General features: G+C 40.5%; 1 protein-coding gene across 1 annotated transcript in view; it reads left to right on the plus strand.

Moving 5' to 3' along the window:
- Positions 1 to 22,310, plus strand: part of ADTRP (androgen dependent TFPI regulating protein) — a gene marked incomplete at its 5' end in the record, with an annotated part of 63,300 nt that extends 40,990 nt beyond the window's left edge. The window contains 2 exons of the mRNA XM_084228169.1: positions 10,356 to 10,471; positions 22,061 to 22,310. Coding sequence (XP_084084295.1) covers positions 10,356 to 10,471; positions 22,061 to 22,229 — 285 coding nt within the window. The 3' untranslated portion in view covers positions 22,230 to 22,310. The remainder of the gene's footprint in view (positions 1 to 10,355; positions 10,472 to 22,060) is intronic.
- Positions 22,311 to 22,520: the final 210 nt, after the last annotated feature.

Below are 22,520 nucleotides of genomic sequence, written 5' to 3' on the forward strand. Positions count from 1 at the left end.
GGAGACTGGTTTGAGCTGAGGAAAGAAAATGAGACAGGGTAAGATTGGGGAAGGAAAAACCCGTGGGAAGTTGCCTTAACCACTGTCTCAGCCACCAGCACCTTAAGAGCAGACACATGTCCCAGTCTGGGTGACATAGAGACCTGCCCTTTTCTAATGACCCACAGCCACCCTTAGAAAATTCCCTTGACCCCCTAGTTCAGCCACCAGTGCCTCAGGAACCATCACAAACCTCATTCCAGGCCACACGAAACTATGCCCAATAGCAGTTACTCCCAGCTGCCCTCTGTTCAGTGTCCTGACCCAGTGATGGAGAGGTGGAGACAAGACTAGCAGAGGTGAAACTCATAGCAGTATGGTCCTTAAAAAAGTGGGAAGATGGAATAACACAAAGAATGGCAGCAGAAGTCCAAAAGGAACTATAACACCACAACGAACACATCTCCAGAACCCAGCCACAAAGATATGGACAATCATTTACTCTTATCAGATACAGAATTCAAACATGCCATCATAAAGAAATTTGAAGAATTCACAGTAGAACTCAGAGTAGATGCAGAATAGTGTGTCAAGGATATAAAAGAAAATTTGGAAAAACTATTGAATGTCATCAGAAATAAAATTAATGAACAGAAGATTGAAAATAATACCTTAAAAAAGGAAATAAAGCAATTGCAGGATGAAAACTTATTAAAAGAGGAGATGAAAATAATATAGAAATCTATAAGGGAATAAAGCAAATGGAAGAGTGAATCAGTGAACATAAAAGATATAAATTTACAAAGAAACAAGATGGAAGAAGAAAAAGAAAAGAAAAGTAAACATTTTTAAAAAAGAAGCAACACTTAGTGAACTGTGCTGTGAGAAAAGGAAACACAAGAACAATGGGCGCCCCAGAAAAGGAAGAGAGACAAAAAGAAACAGAGAACATATCTGAAGAAATAATAGAAGAAAATTCCCCAATTCTGGAAGAGGAAATTAAGATAGAAATCCAAGAAACTAAAAGAACACTGGGGTACCTAAACAAAATGAAACCAACACCAAGGCGCATAAAGGTGAAAATTCTGAGTTCAACACAAAAATTATTGAACTTAGGAAGGTGTAGAAGCAGATAACCTACAAGGAGCACAGATCAGGCTAACATCAGATTTCTTAGAAAAACCACTGTTGGCAAGGAGGGAATGGAAAGATGTGTTTGACAAACTTAAAGAAAAAAATTACAACTGAGAGTACTACATCCATCAAGACTCTCCTTTAGATATGGAAGAAATAAAGGTCTTCTCAGACAAAGAAAAACCATAGGAGTTTGCTAAAGCTAAATACCCCCCCACCAAGAAATATCTAAGCTAAATAGAGAAACACACAGAAATAACTGAACAAAGAAATAGACACAACCACAAAACTAATAAAAAAATTTCAGCAACAGACTTTCATATATCAATATCATTCTAAATGCTAACAGACTAAATTCACCAGTTAAAAGATGCAGAGGATTTCATTGGATTAGGAAACATAATCCAACCTTCTGCTGTCTCAAGGAAGTAATACACCTGAGTTCCAAAGATAAACATAGGCTCAAAATAAAAGGTTGGAATATAATTCTACAAGCAAATGGAAACCAAGAAAGGATGAGACAGCCATACTAATATCAGATAAAATATATTTCCAGTTAAAAACAATAACAAGAGACAGGAATGGACACAATGTATCAGGAGGACATAACAATCTTCAACATTTACTCACCAAATGAAGGAGCACGAAAATGCATTAAGCAAGTAGTATGATCTAATAAAATAAACATTGCAAAAAACACATTTGTTGCATGAAACTTCAACACCTCACTCTCACCAATGGACAAGTCAATGAGACAAAAAAAATGAATAAAGACATAATAGCTTTTAACAAAGAATTAGCCAAAATGAACCTAATAGACATCTAAAGGATCCTAGACCACACCTAAAACGTATTTTTTTTCAAGCGCACATGAACCTTCCCAGGATTGAAAACATATCAATAAATTCATGAAAATTGAAATCATAACAAGTATATTCTCAGACCATAAAGGTATCATTAGACCTCAACTAAATGAAATACAAAAAGAAAGAAGGAAAAACCTCCAATAATGGAGACTAAACAATACAATACTAAAAGACCACTGGATCAACAAGGAAATCAAAGAATAAATCAAAAAGTATCTTGAGGCAAATGACAATGAGGAAACAAACTTTCACAATGTATGGGACACAGCAAAAACAGTATTAAGAGGGAAATATATAAGAACACAACCCACATTAAGAAACAAAAAAAGAGATCACATAAACAACGTTGTGTCTTATATCAAGTAATTATGAAAAGAACAAAAAAAATCCAAAAGCCATCAGGAGGAAGGAAATAATGAAAAATAAAACACAAATAAATCAAATAGAAAACAAAAGACAGTCCAAAAAGATCAATGAAACCAAAGATGGTTCTTTGAAAAACTAAATAAAATTGACAAAGCTCTAGCTGGATTTACCTAGAAAAAGGGGAGAAAACTCAAAAAAACAGAAATAGAAATGAAAGCAGTTATAATGGACACCATCGATATTCAGAAGATATCAAGAGATTATTAGGACCATTTATACATGAACAAATTCAACAACCTATATCTGGTAGACAGATTTTAGAATTGTCCAATCATACAAGACTGAATAGAGAAGAAGTAGAAAAACTGAACAAGCAAGAAAGTTGAAATAGTAATCAAACCTCTCCCAAAAAAACAAAAGTGCAGGACCAGATGGCTTCACAAGAGAGTTTTACCAAACTTTCAAAGATGAACTAATACCTATTCTGCTCAAACTCAAAAAAACAAAATTGAGAAAGATAGAATACTCCCAAACACATTTTATGAGGCTAATATTATACTAATTCCAAAACCAAACAAAGATTACATCAAAAAAAAAAATTATAGACCAATCTCCCTAAAGAACATCATAGTAAAATCCTTAATTAAATCTTAGCAAACTGAATGTAACAAGGCATTGAGAGGATTGGACATCATGACCAAGTGGAATTTATTCCAGGAGTTCAAGGATGGTTCAACACTGAAAAATCAATCAACATAATTCACCACATCAACAAAAAGTAAAGTAAAACCGTATGGCCATATCAATAGATACCAAGAAACATTAGATAAGATTCAGCATCCTGTTATGATGAAAACCCTTAAGAAACTGGGAATAAATGGACTGTATCATAAAATAATAAAAGCCACCCACGGCAAGCCACAGTTAGTATCATTATTAATGTTGTAAAACTGAAATCCTTTCCACTAAGATTTGTACACTAAAAAGAGGTCCAGTATTAGAAGTCCTAGCTAGGGAAATTAGGCAAGAGATAGTTATAAAGTGCATCCAAATTGGGAAAGAAGTAGTAAAATAGCATTATTAGCAGATGATATGGTAATATACAAAAAGAATGCTTAAGACTCCACAGAAAAACTAATTAAAGCAATAAACCAGTTCAGCAAAGTGGCAGTCTACAAAATCAACAAACAAAAATCAGTTGCTTTCCTATGTGTAAACAATAAACCAAAAGAAATTAAGAAAGCCATTCTATTTATAGTCTCACCAAAAATATTTAAATATCTGGGAATAAACCTAACAAAGCAGGTGAGGGATCTACACAAGGAAAACCATAAGACATTGTTCTTTGTTTGTGGGACCCTCCACGGCGCGGCGGGGGACAAACCGGCCCTACAGAAACTGCGGGCAGCCTCGCAGCCCAGCGCTCAACCGCTGCGCCACCAGGGGAGGCCCAACCATAAGACACTGTTAAAATAAATAGAAGAGGTACAAAGAGATGGAAAAATATTCCCTGTCATAGATTGGAAGGATTTCAACATTGTCAAAATAACCATCCTACCCAAAGTAATTTACAGAACAGTGGGGGCTTTTGTGGTGGGAGAGCTACAAAGACCACGCATAAGGGGAGAAATCCCACTGTCAGAATATTAACAAAAATGCAAAACAATGGTAATTCATTAACTAAAAAAAATTTTAAATGGTTTATTTAACTTCTTTATTTATTTATTTATACAACACTGGGTACAGTCAGAAATGCGGGAGGCTGAGAGAATTCACCAGAGCCAGAGCAGGGAGCAGAACAGGAAGAGTGCTGAGGGGAGCAGCAGGCGTGGCAGGAGAGGTCTGTCGCTCCATGTGGGACCCTCGCAGGCGGCCGGGGATCAAACCGGTGCTGCAGAGGCTGTAGGGCAGCTTCCCAGCCCAGCGCTCAACCACTGTGCCACCAGAGAAGGCCCTGGTTTATTTAACTTCTAAAAAAAAAAAAAAAGATTGGGGAAGGAGTATATAGACAGTACACTGAGGGAACAAGGAGCCTCAGAATTTTTTTTAGCAGGAAGTAGCAACATGAAACTTGTTTTAGGAAGGTTGGTTTAATTGCAATGCTGAGAACCAAAATAGAGGTAATGCTCGGAAAGATAAAAGAATGGGCAGGTGTATGGGAAGCATCTGAAGAGGAAAGCAAATCCAGCTGGATATGAGAAATAATGTGTAAGAGTCAGTGATTACAGCAAGTAGGTTGTTATTAGTGTAGAGAGTTAAATTAGAGGAAGGGGGTTGGGTGTTTTAGAGGCATAGAGAGAAAGAGAAAGAGGCAGATTTCTGATTGCAGGGTTGTAAGATCTTTAGTCTTTCTTTTTGTCTAACCTTAACTGGATAGAACTAAATGGCCACTTCTTCACCATACTCTATGCCCTCAAAGCAACTGGTTCCCCAGTAGAAGAAAAATGCTGCTTTGATATGTTGGTTAAACTACATATTAACCGAAAAGCAAATAGTGCAGTAAGTAAAATAACACTTAGAAATCCTCCTTAGAATATTTGGAAAGTTATCATTTAAACACCTCTTCAATTAACATACAAATTCATTAATAATGGCATGGTTGTCTTCCTCAGTCTGATGGAACATTCATTTCTCGTTACAGCTCAGTAAAGACTGTTCACTTTTCTCCTAATATTTTGTTATGAAAATTTTCAAATACTAAACCAAATTTCAAAGAATTATCTAGTGAATTCTTATGCCATCTGCCACTAACATTCTAATATTAATAGCTTATTTACTTCATCAAATCTATGCATCCAACACATCAAATCACCTTGGTTTTGGTGCATTTTAGAGTGATTTGAAAGCAATACTATTCTTCTGCAGTAAATAAGACTTGGTTTTTAACTTTCATTTTCTGTATTTTTACCAAGTTGAGTGACCTGTGTTAGCCCAACTAAGTAGATCTGGAGATCAAAGAGAAAAAAATCTCTGTGGGTGGTTTACATTTTCCATTCCTCCTCTGGCATTTTAACATTGACTTTTTAATTACAGCAGTGCCTAGCCTGTGCACTTGACTCCTAGAAAGTAGAAAAGAGAGTTTGTATAAATTCAATTATCTTTTAAACTCTAGTATTTGAGACTGAAAAGGTCCTACAGGTATTGTATGTGGAAGAGTTTTTTTAAAAAAATTTTCCCTTAGAGATATAAGCAATAGAGCCTATGTCTACATTTTCGGATTCCCATATATCAGATTAACCTAAAGCACAATTGCATCTTTACCAACCAAGGACATCTTTAACAACAGATAGTCTCTGCTTTCAAGTAGAACATATTCCCCCAGAAAGACTACAACAATTATTCTGACCTATAGAGAGTTAAAGGCAGAAACTGTATGAAGGGAAGTTGTAAGAAGGAAAGTAAATGTTTTTAGCTAACAAATAGATGGTATTATCAAGACCTAAGCTTTGACTTAGTAGGATTTACAAAACAACTGTTACTATGTACTTTTACTGTGTATAGATTTTAAGCTTAAGGAACAAGATCCAGCAGTATAATCACAAGCCTGGGTATAGCAGGATACTCTTAGAGTCTTCTTTGCCTCCATGTCCATTGTATTTACCTTTAAATTTTAATTGATGTTTTCATCATGGATTTGCCAGAGGAGAATTTGTAAAGGCTTCCCTTTTTAAACAAACTTTAAATTAATATATACATTGAGTGCATAGAAAGCAAAAATATCTTCTTTAACATATCCAGAAATGAAATATTGTCAGTTCAATAAAACTTTATTAAAAAATGTTTATCCAGGGACACAATAAACAAACCATAGGCATGATCTTAGAGACTTTGGGGGGGAAATCTCCATCAGGGAAGAGTGAATGCACAGAATTGATTCTTAGATCCAAATGTTGCTTGAACAGAGGAAGGGAAGGAAAAAATTACGTCAGTTAGTTGTTAGAACCAGCATCTGAAGGAGGAAGTCTCTCAGTGACTGGTCCAGAGAGGTAGAAGCCGGCTTGATTATCTTGATAAACTCAACTGAACAAAAAAGCTAGTCCAACAAGGAAATGAAACAGAGAAAGGAGTCAGAGATCATATTTTTCAATGCTATTGACTGATTTTTAAAATTTGAAGGTTCTCTGAATTTCTTTCACTTGAGAAAATTAAGTGCTCTTGGGTCCATACGAATCTTAAAGATAGGAGCATGGCCACCCCAGACTTATGGATTCATCTTTGGAATCCAATGACAGTGGTGAAGAATTGTTGGGCCCATGGGTTATCGCTGTGATTAAGGCTTTTGCATGAGTCAGGCAAATGCTTCCCATCGTGAGTTTGTAACACCGGGAAGCTGTTTATAGTAGCTGCTTATTTACTGGTATGAACTGAGAAAAAAAAAAGTGCTCATTATTTTTCACATTGCTATTCATGTAACCTTGTAAGAATTTTCTATGGGCTGGTAAATTTCAGTGCTTATCTACAAGGCTATTTTGCAACCAGGGAATCTAACATGCAATTATTATACTAACACTTAATTTAATATGTTGTGCTTATAGTTCTGTCTTTAAGATATTAAATGATAGAAGGCATTATATCAAGGAAAGGAGGAAAAGGTGTAATTTAGTAGAAAGGGAGGAGAAAAGAGCAACATTGGCCTTTTAACCAAAGCTTTTGAAATGAGATATTTAAAGGAAAATCTACCCAAATGATGGCTTAAATGAGAGGAAAGATAGCTTTACTCCATCCCCTCTGTTTACACACACTATTGTTTCAGCCAGTGATGTTTTGTTTACCTTGGAAGGAAATATTTTACCCCCTCTGAGATAATTAATTTTTGTCAGCTTCACTGTTTATAAGGGAAACTGAGAAACTGTTAATTGAAATACAGAATGAGTCACTGTTTTCAGTAATTTTTGGCAGTGTTCTAATTTGTGTCAATCTAGCCTAATTATTAGATTTTTTGGAAGCAAAAGCATATTTGATTTTTCTCTTACTGAATTTGTTCTTTCCTCCTTTGAAAAAAAATATGTGCTGCCTGATATAGGTTATATAATTTATATCAACATGAGGTGAAATACCAGTACATTTGAAATACCAGGAGGTTTATTGCATCACGCTTGGCTCTTCACATAGCTCAATATTTAGAAAGCTCATAGAATGTGGTCTTCCTCCTCTTCTCATTCCTACCCCCAGCCCAGGCCTGAAAATGCGATGCTTTTTAAGACCTTTTCACTGGTATTAAGCCACGGTATATGGCCCGTCACTAATGACATCACTGAAGTAAGCTTCCCAGAAGCCATCAGGGAGAATTCATTTGGAAATCCAAATGAATGTCACTCGAAGAGGGCAGGCTCCTAGAAGCGATGGCCAGTCATGCATCCCTGAATTATTTGTTGTAAAAGCATTAATCACTGAGAACTCATTTGCTCCTAATGCAAACACACTACATTATTCCACAGGAATTCTGTTCCAAATGATCGTTAATGCAGAGAACGGAAGCCGCTGACTGTGGGCAGGGTTAATAAAATCTGTCAGATCAATGGCCAGTATAATGAGACTGTTAATGGTTCCTAATAGAAGCTGGATCTTCCTGGCTGTGTCAGAGTGAAGGCAGGCAGAGGGGCAGGTGGCTGCGCTGGGCAGACAGCCCTGTCTCTTGCCTGCCTCCCGAGGTGGCCTCTGGGTGAAAAAACACTGATGTCAGTCACTGAGTGTTGCCAGGCCTCTGAAGCAGCTGCGGTTGGGGGTATAAGAGCCATCTGTGGGCTGGGGGAAGCCAGGGGTGACCACTAGACAGTTCTGCCACCACACTCCAACAGCTCACACGCCACAGCCCCTTGCAGGTGGCAGCTGGCTGCATCTGAACACCTGGCATGTGGCTATCCCAAACCCTCACCCAACCCCACTGCACAGTCGACCTCCACTGAAGGACAGCATTGACAGAAATAGTGACAGTCGCAGCTGATGCTGCTAACACTCTTTGGAAGTTCTCATGGTCCTTGGACTTAGTTTCACACCACTTACCACGATCCTCGGAGCAGCACCTCTGTGATATGTGTGCTCTCCGCTGTCCCCAAGGACATTTAAGAAATGTCCAAGGTTAGGTTCTGAAGTCTGTGCCCTTCTTTATTGAAGAGAGAGACACTGATGCTACAGCCTGAAATCTACCCAGATACAGATGTAGAAAGTGGGCCTGGAAGTTCTTGCTCTTACACATTCAACCAGTCAGTATGTTCAGAACCAGCCTTGGAGGGTGGACATGAAAGCTATGGTTTGTCCACAAGGCTGTTCCTTAGGCTTTGTTACTAAAACCCAGGACCTGTAAGGGACCTGAGGATTTTGTGTTACCTCACTGCAGCTTTGAGCCTCTATGTCAGGCTCTATACTTAAGAGTCATTCCTGGGCCTCCCCTGGTAGCGCAGGCAGTTGAGCGCAGTGCTGTGAAGCTGACCACAGCCTCTGCAGCACCGGTTCTATCTCGGCCGGGCAGCGAGGGTCCCACATAGCATGACAGACCTCTCCTGTCTCGCTTGCAGCTCCCCTCAGCAGTGTATTTCAGTCTGCCTGATCTGTTCCCCGCTCTGTCTCTGGTGAATCCTCTCACCCTCCCGCGAATCTTGCCTGTACCCCGGTTCTTGTGTAAATAAATAAATTAAAATCTTTAAAAAAAAAAGTCACTCCTTACCTGCCCCAGCAGTGTTTTTGACAGTGGGGTGTTGTGCTTCTGACCTTCCGCCACCTGGTTCGGTAGAGTGGGAGGAGGGGTTGCTTCCTGGGGATGCTCCTGAGCACAAGACTGATGTGACTGTAGCAAAGGTCACACAGGCTTCCAGCAGACAGCTGGGCATGGGAGCATGGTTACAGCGGCACTGTGACATTCCTCAACCCAGTGACTGTTGTAACTGATGTGGTGACACAGCTGCTTCCAGGCTCAGGAATAGGAGCTGGAATGGGATGAGGTTTGCCAGTGGAATTCAGTACAAGAGGTTTCTAGGAGCTGAGGATATTAGGGAGCAGGGATGAAAGAAGAATCTAGAAACATAAAAATGTAAAATATTAACACTATTGGATGTTTCCAATAACACAGAGTGCAGCAGAAGAGTTAAATAAATGCACTTAATGAGTGAGGGGACATTGCACATGACATAAGTCACCTCTCCCAGGTCAGGTCTATAACCCAGAGGGGGCAGGCATCAGTTATCTTTACACCTAAATGCAGCATTATTCCTAAAGATTTATTCCCTTTTTAAAATGTCATTATACAATCTAATGTTAAGGGTTTAAAAGATGTGAGAAGACAATATAATGGAGGGTGTGGAAGAGGGAAGGCATGGGGAGGACAAGGAAGGTCTCAAAGGGAGGCTCTCATGCATCTCACAGCACCTATCACCTGTCACCAGGGTGGTTACCTGGTGCCACGTACAGTGGGGAGCACAGGGTCAGGCCAGTGTTTTATCCACCTCCTGCCCAGCTTAGGAATGCACGCCGTGTTAGACTACACAGCCCAGGATACAAGTCAGACAAATTGAGGAGAGAAATTGACAAGTGGAGACTAGAATTCAGAGACAGCATCATGGAAGACTGTGATGGCTGCAAAGACTACAGATAATATGAAAATAGGGAGAGAAAACATTCCATGCAGAGTTGGGGCATGAACGAACAGCATGAAGATGGGAGCCAGCTTGCTGAGTGCTACAGGGAATGACAAGAACAGCCCATCCTAGTGGAGGAATGAGCACCTGGGTGTGAGTGTGAGTGTGAGCGTGGGTGCGTAAGTGTGTGTTGGAGAAGGGAGCAGTGGGCCCTAAGCCAGGACTGCGAGGGAGATGGTGCATTGCTAACAGCCTCAGTACCCACATATTACTCCAGTACGCTAGGCAACAGGGCATCTAAGAAACACCGCCTAAGCCACCTTTTGGAAAGTTTCGTCTGGTAGTTGTGTAAGACAGTAGATTGGATGGGGAAGGGAGAACTAGGGGTATTGGGAGCAGCCAGGTGGTCTGACATGACTTGTCGTCTCTTCTCCTACAGCACACTTCTATATTGCTGCCCACCCTGGTTGAAATCATCCTCAGGCCACACGGCTATCCAAAGAAGAAGAAGGGGCTCTCCTTGTTTACTATCGCTTCCTTTGCTTACATTACCAGGTAAGAGTTACAGAGAGAAAATCAACTTGGATTTGTCACAGGAGAATCTGAGGGATATTTCCAAAGATGCATACTGTTCTTTCAGAGGGTCTTTATTCTTGGGCTAACAGGAATTTCACCATCTTTAAATATTCAGGTAAGAATGATTCTTATTGCTTGATCTTGATACTCATGGAAACATCACTCGCAGAGGGATCAGCATGTGTGCCTGGAGGAATGCAGGAAGTCATGAGCTCCTCTCTCCCACTCATGGAGAATCATTACAAAGCTATGCTTTCCACAAGAAAATATTGATCTTTGGTTCCATTTGAAATTAAAATGTTTTAATGGATGAATGATCTGATGCATCTAAATCTATTCCATCTAAAAGGCATTTGACAGGTTGAGCATGTTGGGTTTGGTCTATTCCTCTTGTCTGTATCACTATTGGTTTATTTGCATCAATGCTTGGCACCATAGTTCCTAGAGGGCATTTGGGCAATTGCCTGAGGAGCTGAAGATCAGCCTAGCTAGAGGCAAGGCAGATAATTTAAGTAGGTAGGCAAGATTTCATCATCCAACCCCCTGGATGCACAAAATTCTCAGAAATGCAGCCCAATGTTCTGTAATCCAGAGGAAGTTCTTTTCCTTCCACCCAACCAGTGAAAGCCTCCCTTTCCAATTGATAGCCCTTTCTTCCACTGCCATGCTTCTGCTTTACAGAAATAGCCATGTAAAGTCTACTACCTGTGGATTGATCCCTTTCACATGATGCATTTCTCTAGTCTAGATTCACATAAGCTGTTCACATCTGATAGTCTGGGTAATCTCTCAATCCCTTTATGGGGAGGGGTAGCTTAATTCATTATATACTCTCAGAAACAGAAGCCAGAAGAACACATTCCAAAGGACTTGGGCAATAGTAGTGCCTCATCAGCCTCTATCTTAGGGCCTAGGCCTCAGATAATGCTATCTTTCTAGTCTCCCCATCTCTTGTGGTACCCACTGTTGTTCTGCTGACCCCCTCTTTTCCTTTCTTGCTTCTCCTGTCCTGAACAAACTACTTGCTCAGTAAATCCCCCCAACTGCCTGTGATCAATGCTGTTTTCCATCGCACTTAACAAATGGAACTTTTAGAAAATAAAGCTTCAGCTGGGGACAATCTGGTAGATGATGTATGGAGCACTGTGTTAAGAAGGATTCTGAGACCCTGCCAAAAAAAGAGTTGTGTTATCATTTAACAATATATTCCAGTAGCAAGAGAATGAAGAACACAGGATATGTTCCATATATTTGCCATGTTTGGTTTAACCCAAAGGAAAAATCTCCCTAAAGAGAGAATATTTGGGACCTGGGGTTGGGGAAAGAGACACACATAAATGTATTTCTTTTTGTTGTATGTGTTGAAGAAAATCAGGGTGGTAGCTGTCTGAATATGCACTTAACTTTCCATACTTTTTGGTGGATTTCAATCTGATTTACTCTTTCTCCTGAAGTGTAACTTTTGGAGTTCACCTAGAAGATACTGAGAGAAGGTGATGAGAAGAGAAGGTGATGATCTGTATTGGGGGTAAGAACAGGGTGCTATCGGATGTTAAGGACTTTTTTCAGACAAATGGTGTCTAGGCTGAGAGCCAAAGAATCAGTAATAATAAGACAAAAGACACATGGAAAAGACCATTGGATAAAGGGAAGAGCATCTACAAAGGCTAAAGTTGCTGAGGATATGGCTGAATCAAAGGACAGGGAAAAGATAGCTCATGAATTCACATGAATGAATTTGAACTTTTAAGCATTCATTGTGAGAGAAATGTAAGCAGAGACGTAAAATGATGTGTTAGAAAGATGAATAGAAAGATGATTCTGACTGAAGTATGGAAATTAAAGAGGAATAAAGCAGAGAGACCAGTTGGCAGAATTTATGGTAACTCAGGAGAGTTGATATTAGCCAGCTGAGAAAATATCAATCAATCTGCAAACTGAATCAGAGGCATGGGTGATGGTAGGCAACTTAGGGTTCATCCAACATTAGAAACCCGAATCCTCAGTGGGTTAAATGACGTGCACGAGGCCAAATGGGCACATCAAAGCTGTGACTTAAATCAGGTCACTTATTCCCAACTCCAGTTCTCCTTCCACTGTATTCCCATGGCAAGGTATTTGTTCAGCTTCCCCAACTGCAAAACACACCCTGCTAAATGCCAGGCAAAAAAGTGTATCCTTGTGGCCAGGCAAAAAAAGTATATCCTTGTCTTTACACTCTGCTCTCTGGCTTGAAATTAGACATTAAAATGTTGGTAATGGAACAAATGGAGGAAATACAAAAAGGCCTGTCACTGGCAGGAATGTGACTGGGTATATCCCAGAGGGGAGCCGAAGTGGTTTGGGACTTTGACCTCCTTATAAAAATGAAGGACTCACTCAGCATTTGGTCCACTAGTGCCCAGTTTTGCTAGAATGAATCAAATGTGGGCATCTGATTGCCACACTACTGAAGTTTCCCATCCTCTGTGCATGCTCTGTTTAGGGGAGCTCTGACTCTGCTGACTGCCATCCCAGCCTTCACAGCACTCTAGGGCTCCAGGGTCCTCATGTCTACAGATCACCATTAACAAACTGTGACTATCCAAGGAGATGCTTTAGGGAAGTGGCTCTGGGTCGGCTGTGAGGTAGGCCAGTTTGGATGGTCAAATAGGGAGACAGCACAGCAGAAATGAGGGAAATAATATGAGCCTGGGCCAGAGAGAGCGTGAGAAATAAGCATGAATCAGAAAAATAGCAATAGCTGAGCCAGAGAAGCATTTCACTGCTGAAACCATGTTACAATGACCTAAAAATAGCCACCAAAACCATGGGGACTACCTCACATGTGCCACTTGATTTTTTGCTATTTTTCAGATTGCAAAATTGGAGGGCTGGCCTTTCAGTGGAAAAACAAAACTTTGCAAAGCAGTAATAACTGCAAATCATTCATTTCCTTTGGAAAGCATTAGTCACCTATAAATATGGTAGCTCATACACTCCTCCCATCTCTCTCACCCCAAAACATCTCACCTAACTCTCTTTGAGGCAGTGGTGAGGAGAAGGAAAATAGAAATGTTCCTACTGCTGGCTTTTATTCATTCTCTTGAACAAATATTTCCCCTAACACAGAGCTTGTCCTGCTGGGAAAAGCAGTTATATAAGGTCAATCCAGCCTACAGTAGGCTTGTATTTAGTAAGTAGAAATGAGCGATGCATACAAATTTCAGCAGATGGTAGGAATGTTTAAATGTCATGACACATACAAGGAGCCACATGGAAGCTAAGGAGCAAAGAGTTACATGACAAGAGCTTCACGGAGAGTATGCACTGGATCTGAGCCAGAAGGACTGGAAAGACTGGAGCTGCAAAATTGGGAGAAAGTGAACAAACCAAAACAGTCCCAAGGCCAAGGGGTGCAATGGTCAACAATTCACTTTAGCTGGACTTTCTAGTGAAGAGTGGACAAATAGGAGGCTCCACCTCATGGCAATTTGTGGATGTGGGCGACAGCTTTGACAGCACAGGAATGTGAGATTGGTAATGGTGGTGGTTTGTTTCTGTGGCAAGGAAATGATAGTATTAGTATAATAACTTGGCCCGAGAATTATATTTTCAAATATTGCTTTGAAAATTGTGCTGAAAATGGAGTGGAAAGACATAGGAAGTGAAATAGAACAAAGCAATGCCAAAGAAAAGTTGACCAGAGGGGCCTTCCCTGGTGGCGCAGGTGGTTGAGCATGCGCTGTGAAGCTGTTCGCAGCCTCTGCAGCACCAGTTCGATCCCAGCCAGCTGGCAAGGGTCCCACATAGTGTAGCAGACCTCTCCTGTCTCGCCCGCTGCTCCCCTCAGCAGTGTATTTTGTCAGTCTGCCTGTTCTGTTCCCCCACTCTGTCTCTGGTGAATCCTCTCACTCTCCTGAAAATCTGGCCTGTACCCTGGTTCTTGTATAAATAAATAAATAAATCTTTAAAAAAAAAAAGAAAAGAAAAGTTGGCCAGGATATGCTTAAGTCATGCAGTATAATCAGTGTCTTATCCTTCATCCATGGCTAGCCCATAGTTCCAGTGTCATCTCATAACTGGGTGCCTAGAGCACCCTCCTTCGTCCAGTCCTTGAGATCTAAGGAGTTTTGATAACCCAGTGAGTGCCCACAATTACCCATGCTGCATGCCACCTTGAGCATTGCCCATCCACAGATTGTAAAGTCACAATAGTCTTCTGAGCCTGACAGCTCTCCTTGGCCCCATGTTTAGGTTAGCACGCCGCCCCCACTTCTGACAATGCCAATACCACGTTGGTCCTAAGTACTTAATGTTGTAGCAGGAACAATATTATTGCTATTGCAGCAGTCCCAGCTGGCCTAGAGTGCACTAAGTATTTCCTGTTGATAGGCCAGAAATCTGCTAATGTCCTTATGTGTCTCTACTAGTGTGTGAAGTTCTTATAAGGTGAGAGAGAGAATTCCTTTTTTCTATACAGTGCTCACTCATGTGTGGACCCAGAGCAGGCCTGGCTGGGCCTCCAAGTGTAACAATCCTACAAATCCTTCCACCTATTTATACATAGACACACATAGAAATATCTTACTCCTGAAATACATTTAACACTGCCAGAGAGTTGGACTGAGCTGAGTTCCAAGATCAGCCACCACACCACACCCAGCAGCAACAATACTTTCCTACTTTTACTCCTACTCTTGCAATATCACAAATTCTCTCCCTAAGTCACTGTTACCCTTCCTGAAATATGGCCTTTGTTTGAGACCACTTGAATGCACCATAGTTTTACCACCTCAAATGTTAGTGGGAATCAGAATCTTTGCTCCATCTTCCACAGAAGGACTCCTTAGTCTTCAGGTAAATTACCATATAAAATTAAGTAGAAGGACGTCTTACAATTTCCCTTATTATCAACAATTGGGGTTCAGCCATGATACAAATTGAAGAGGGGTAACAGTGGGAAAGAAGAAATGGTTATCTATGCTTCTCATCCTTGCTGTCCAAACTTCACCTCCTACTCAAACAAAATGCTGGTCAGAGATATTGGAGAGAGAAAAGCAGCCTGAAGAGGAATGCTGTTGTATGGAGGGACACATCTGAGACACTATTAAACCAGCAGAATAAGTTTTATAGATTAGTTGGTATGTAGTGGGCAGATTAAAAGGAAAAATCAGGATAAGTCTAAGAATTGTCAGCTGTTAGACTGAAGACAGTAATTCCATTAATAAACTTAGAAAAGATGAGAAAGAAATACTTTTGGACAGAAGTAAAAAAATCAACCTAAAAGTCCATATCTGGATCTATTCCAAAGGATTCTGGTTTAATTGCTTCAAGATAGGTCCTGGACATGGGAATTTTTAAAGCCACCAAGGCAATTCCAATCTTCAGCCAAGGTTGAAAAACCCCTTGCCCAGATAAACTTCCACTTGGAAATTCAGACCTGGGGTCTCAAGAGAGGTAGGCCTTTGGACCTGGAGTCTCAAGAGAAGTGGGGAGTGAAACTTCCTGGTAGGTCTCAGATTGCTAGAAACTGAGCAGGAAGAGGTGAGAAGTGGGAAGCAAATGCTGGAGAAACACCCTCACCCAAGGGACAGGAGGATAAGGTTACACAGCAAAGGAACAAAGAATGATCAGGTGGTAGAAAACCAGCAGTGGATCAGCTCCCCATGGTCCCTGAGGCAGGAGAATTTTCCAGCCAGAATGGGGTGCTCCAGTGAGGTGGGAGTGGAGCCACATTTTTAAATACCATGAAAAGGTAGCCAGTCGACTCTCTTGATTGCAAATATTTTCAGTACCCAGGTAGCATATTTATCTAACATTCTAGCTTCACAGTTTCTTTTTACTTTCTTACTTCCTTTAAAAAAAAAAAAAAACTTTCCTTTTGCTTCACCTAAAATACATTTGAAAGTAAAGTAAGTCTCGATAGGAATTTATTTATTTATTTATTTATTTATTTGTTTGTATATTTATTTATTTATTTATTTTTAAAGATTTATTTATGTATGCATACAAGACTGGATACAGGCCAGAGGTGCAGGGGGTGACAGGATTCACCAGAGACAGAGGGGGGAGCAGAACAGGCAGACTGACTAAAACACACTGCTGAGGGGAGCAGCGAGCCAGACAGAAGAGGTCTGCTGCGCCATGTGGGTTGCTCCCTGGCAGGCCGGGGATCGAACTCCTGCTGCAGAGGCTATGGATAGCTTCACAGTGCTGTATTTAACTCCTTGCGCCACCAGGGAGGCCTCGATAGGAATTTATTTTTTAAGATAAACGTAAATAATTCACAAATTATTGTTGAAAGTCATATATGATTTTTTTAACTACTAAGGCTGGAGAATGCTTTTATACATCATTTGTAAAGAGTAGAAAGGCTTGAGCGGCAGGTGAACTGAGTGTGAATGGGACTGGGCAGTGGCGGGCACAGGCCTCACTCAGGCATCACATGGTCTGTGTTCTCAGGAACATTGTCATTGTAAGAAATCTGGTGACTTGTTGAATTTACTTTCAAAATGTCATACAAATTGCCCTTGCCTTCTGGCATCAGATGCAAGTGTGATCCTCTCACATGTTTATGATTGAAATTGGCATGAAAATAGGAAATCAGAGGGTCCTTTTATTCTGTTTATTCTTCTGGGCTAGAAATATATGATATGGGTGTTGGCAATTTAAGAACTATATTCAAAGCCCACAAAACTAGTAATATATTTATCTCTAACCCACAGACATCCACTGTTTCCCTACTGATAAGACACAGAAAGTTTGAATTCCATAATAATCATTTGACACTATAAGATTTAGGAAAGGGGGTCTATAAAAGATTGAATTTTGGCTACCCCATTGTGCCTACCCACCCTGACTCACATAGATTCACAAGACAGACAGTTCCAGAACTGGCATCTTCAAAGTATTAATAAATTGAATGTCAACTAAAATTTGAAAGGCTACCAGATAAATTTGCAGTTTCCAGAAGCTTCTGTGTTAATGGGTCAGGCAGTTGAGAATTGTCTACAATGGTTAAAAATTTGGATACATCCACCCAAAACAGACATTTATTTAAAAATATCAAGAGCTTACTGTGTTTCAGCACTTGGGAAATGCATGACAGATATGAGCTTCTAGGCTAGTGAGAACACAGAGACCAAACATGGTTGGTTATTGAGATCGTGGTGGAGATCACAGGACACAAGAATCTAACTGAAATGGGACTGGGGGAATGTTGAGAAAATATTTTCTAGAGAAATGGTCTTTTAAGCAGTGACTTGAAGCATGAGTGTGATTTAGCCAGGCGCAGTGCAAAGAGAAGTGTGTCCCAGGAAGTGAAAGACCAGAGGTGTTCTAAGCAGAGACAACAGCAAGGCTGAAGGTCCAAAAGCTGCAGAGCTTGGTTCATTTAAGAGCCAGAAAGAGGTCCAATATGGATGGACCACCGATCTGAGGGTGGATAGGTAGACAGGTGGGCAGGTGAGCAGTGAGCAGGGCAGGCCAGGCAGGCTGGATTGGGCTTAGATATTCTCCTAAAGCAGTGCAAATACAGGGAAGCCAAAGAGCACCATGAATACATTTCATTCATAGAAAGACTACTTGGATTACTGGTGGCCTGTGATGCCTAGAGTGATGTGTATGCATAAGAGAGACATTTAGATATGATTTCATTGGATCATACTTGGGGACAGGGTGACTGCCAAGTTGACACTGACTGAGATCTATACCAAACATGCTGAGTGCAGAGTACCCTCCTTCTTCATCCCTTCTCTCCTCTTCTCCTTTTCCTCCTCCCCTTCTTACCTGCCTCCCTCCCCCTGCCTTGATCCTTTCAACATAATATTCATTATCATTTGGGAAACTCAAAAGGAAGTGATACCAACTTACTGTGCCTATCTCCTTGTTCAGTCTCTCTGCTGACCACCTTTTATTAAATGACTACAATCTTGTCTGATGCTCTATTTTCATTGCTGTGCCCACTATCAGTTAACGCACCTATATCTTTCTTTGCGATTTCTCCGTGAACGTGAAGACTTCATTTTCTTACCCCAGGAGCCTTCCTTTACAAAACTTATGCTGTGAGAGGCAAAAAATAAGTAAATAAATAGAAACTTTCCAGGTCTCTAGGGCAATGTCCTTATTTGTAGACTATCTTATATAAATGTGCATGAGCGCAAGGAAGCCCTAGTTTCAAATATATGAAGTAAGCAAAGTGAACTAATTAATGCAATGTTTGGAGTGTATTCAAATCTCCTCCCTGACCCCAAACTCTAGCCACCTGGGATATTTACTTTCTGCCCCTTATACCTGTTCTGCTATGTCATGAGGAGTAGCCATGCAGAAAGAAGTGCTGCAAAATGCTTCTAAAGGACACATGCCTCAGAGAGTAAATAATGATATAATCTTTTGGTTGTGATCTGGTAAAGTGTTGATTACATTAAAGGGACATCAAGACGACCTTGGGAGAACAGCGTGACACCAGCAGGCCAGGCCAGGGGCCAAGTTGCTAAGTCCACATTTGTAGACCTGAGGCTTTAATTTTTTTATTGTGGTAGAATAAACATAACATGAAATTTTCCATTTTAATCTTTTTAAAAATATACTCTGCAGCACCTAGCCCAGTCACATTGGTGTGCAGTCATCCCCACCATCTAACCCCAGAACGCTTTCCCTCCCCAGACTGAAATCCTGTGCCCATTAAACAGTAACTCCAATTTCCCCCACCCCCCACACCCATTTATTCTGCTTTGAATTGGATGGATATAAGTGAAAAAATGAAATAATAATAACATTTGTTATTTTATGTTTTTTTTTATACTTAACATAGTATCATCAAGGTTTAATCAGGCTGTGGCATGTATCAGCATCTCCTCTCCTTCCTTTTTAAGACTGAATGGTGATATTCTATTTTATATTCCACATTTTGTAATGCATTTATCCATAGATGGACACGGGTTGCTTCTACGCTTTTGATATTGTTGACAGTGCTTTTATGAACATGGGTAGATAGCTCTCTTTGAGTCCTAGCTTTCAACTCTTTGGGGTCTCTACTGAGAAGTGGGGTTGCTGGATTATATGGCAATGCTATTGTTTATTTTATTTTATATTTTTTGAAGAACTAACATAGCTCTCTATAGCAATTACACCATGTTACTTTACCAGCCATGCAGCAGGATTCTGATTTTTCCAAATCATCTCCAACACCATATTTTCTGTTTTTATTTATTTTTTTGCTTATAGTCATACAAGTGGGTTTGAAGTAATATCTCATTTTAGTTTTGATTTGCATTTCCCTAACAATTAATGACACTGATTATTTTTTCATGTTTGTTGCCCATTTTTTTAAAAAGATGTATTTATTGGGCCTCCCCAGTGGCGCAGTGGTTGAGCGCTGGGTTGCGAAGCTGCCTGCAGCTTCTGCACCACTGGTTCCATCCCTGGTTGTCCAGTGAGGGTCCCACATGGCGCGCAGACCTCTCCTGCTGCCTGCTGCTCCCCTCAGCAGTGTAATTCATCAGTCTGCCTGCTCTGCTCTCCGCTCTGACTCTGGTGAATTCTCTCACCCTCCCGCGCTTCTGACTGTACCCAGTGCTAATATATATAAATAAATAAATATTTTTTAAAAAAGATGTGTTTACTTATACATACAAGAGCTGGGGTATAGGCCAGAGGTGGGGGGGGTGTGGTGAGAGGATTCACCAGAGACAGGGTGGGGAGCAGAACATGCAGATTAACTGAAATACACTGCTGAGGGGAGCAGCAGGTGAGACAGGAGAGGTCTGCTGTGTCATGTGGGTCACCTCCCTGGCCAGGGGTTGAACTTGTGCTACAGTGGCTGGTGATAGCTTCATAGTGCTGACTTAACCCCTTGCACCACCAGGGAAGTCCCTGTTTGTTTCCCATTTGTCTCCAAAATGTCGTTGGAGAAATGTCTGTTCAAGTCCTTTGTCCATTTTTTAAAGATTTTATTATTTTTTTTATTAATTTACTATTTTAATTTTTTTAATTATTTATTACTTTTGCATAAAGGACCGGAGTATATGCTAGAGGTGTGGGGGTGCAAGAATTCACCAGCGACAGAATGGGGAGCAGACAGGAGGATCTACTGAAATACACTGCTGAGCAGAGCAGCAGGTGACACAGGAGAGGTCTGTTGCACCTTGGCAGGGGCTCGAACTCAGGCCGTGGCAGCGATAGTGCTGAGACTTAATACCTAGGCTACCAGGGAGGACCCCTTTGTCCATTTTTAATTGGGCTGTTTGTTGTTATTGAGTTTTGGAATTTCCTTATATATTTTGTGTTATAATCTCTTATATGTGATGTGTAAATATTTGTTCTCATGCCATAGGTTCCTTTCACTCTGTCAATACACAGATATGCTCCTTAAATTGTATTCCATAGTGTTTCCCTTGCCTCACCTTAGCTTTGAACCTTAGTCTCTTCCAAAAAGCATTTGCCAAACTTAGAATATTTGAAATAATCAAGAAAGTTCAATTAACCTGAATTTTATTCTCCCATCTGAACGCCTTGGACAACCTGGGATATCCAAATTTGAACATTATTTCTGAAGCATAATCTTGTCCATCTTAATTGATACAAAAGAATAGCCAAGAAGCCTCCTACTGTGCCATCCCTCAGAGGTGGAAAGTTTAAATTCATTTAATGGTTACAATATGAAGACATCATTCTGTGAAATGTATGTGTTAAAGCCCTTAATCCTTACAATGGATTTATGCAAGGTGTATAATATTTGCACTCCCACTTTATACAGGAAAGTGGAGGGACAAAAAAGTTGATTAAATTGGTAACAAATCTAATAGGTGGCAGAACAGAATTTGAATCACAAAGGTCTGGTTCCAGAGTCTATACTTTTTCCAATTATAAACTGTAACTGACACATCTTCCCCATAGTTAATTTAAAAGTTATTTCAGACCTTGTCTTCTTCTGGTGCAGTTAGTTTACAGCAAATTGCAGTTTCAGGCTTCACTCCTAACATTTATTTTCTTTCTATTGTCTTACAGAAATGAGGCAAAATCTGAGCCTCTTGTAAATTCATCCATTTTCTATTTAACATTCAATTCATGAGCTGAAATCAGGACCAACATTTAAGCCTCAGGCATATTTTATTAGAGCAATAGTGCTTGATCTCTTCCTGTCCTGCCTGACAGAGTTGGGAAGCTAATGAAAAGTCACCCTTGATTCTTAGGTACAAAGAAGATTAACCCCGCTTTTCTGACAGAAGTCATCTTAGCTGGTTCAGTGTCTCAATAGATCATATCTCTCAGAGAAAGGGAAAAAATCATGTTACATGCTGTCTTTAGCCAGTGATGTAGCCAACGTCCCCCTCCCCCATATTTTTTCCCACCAGCACTGAATTTTAATGGAGAGGTAAAATAGCTAAACCCAGTCCAAGGAACAAGATGTCTCCTTGGATCAAGTCTATTTATCTAGAAAAGACTTTCTGTGGATCTATAGAACACTTCAGATGTCCCCCATGGCTTCTTTTTATCTGTCTGGGCTTCAAAACTCCATTGTCCTCGAGTTGAAAAAGACATTTCCCCCTTGCTGTCTTAATCATTGTGATTTGTCACTTTCTGCAGGGTCCTGTGGATCTACTCTGAGACAGGGACCTGGGTGTATCCGGTGTTTGATAAACTCAGTCCAGTGGGCTTGGCAGCCTTCTTCTTTCTCAGCTACATCTGTGGTGTCAGTATTTACCTACTTGGAGAGAAGCTCAACCACTGGAAATGGGGTCAGTTCCTCTTTTAGCTACAGAAACACTTTTCCTTATGCTCTATCCCCTCCTCCTGGAAACAGAAGCGGAAACAAGCCCAAAAAAAGTAGTGAGACTTAATGCCTTGCTCCAAAGAACTCAAGACAGGTCCTAGCAAAGTAGGTAACAGAAGGCCTGGGGGTGTTAGTGCTTTCTCAAAGGACCCATCAAATATCCTCTTCCCCAAACAATGTCTCATCTAATTTTAAAGCTAAAAATAAATCTTGTTTAGAGAGCTTAGACCCCAGAGGGCAAGGTGTCACCATTCCCAGCATGAAGAAATGGGT

Source organism: Talpa europaea, assembly GCF_964194135.1.
Source record: "Talpa europaea genome assembly, chromosome: 2".
Taxonomy (NCBI): Eukaryota; Metazoa; Chordata; class Mammalia; order Eulipotyphla; family Talpidae; genus Talpa; species Talpa europaea.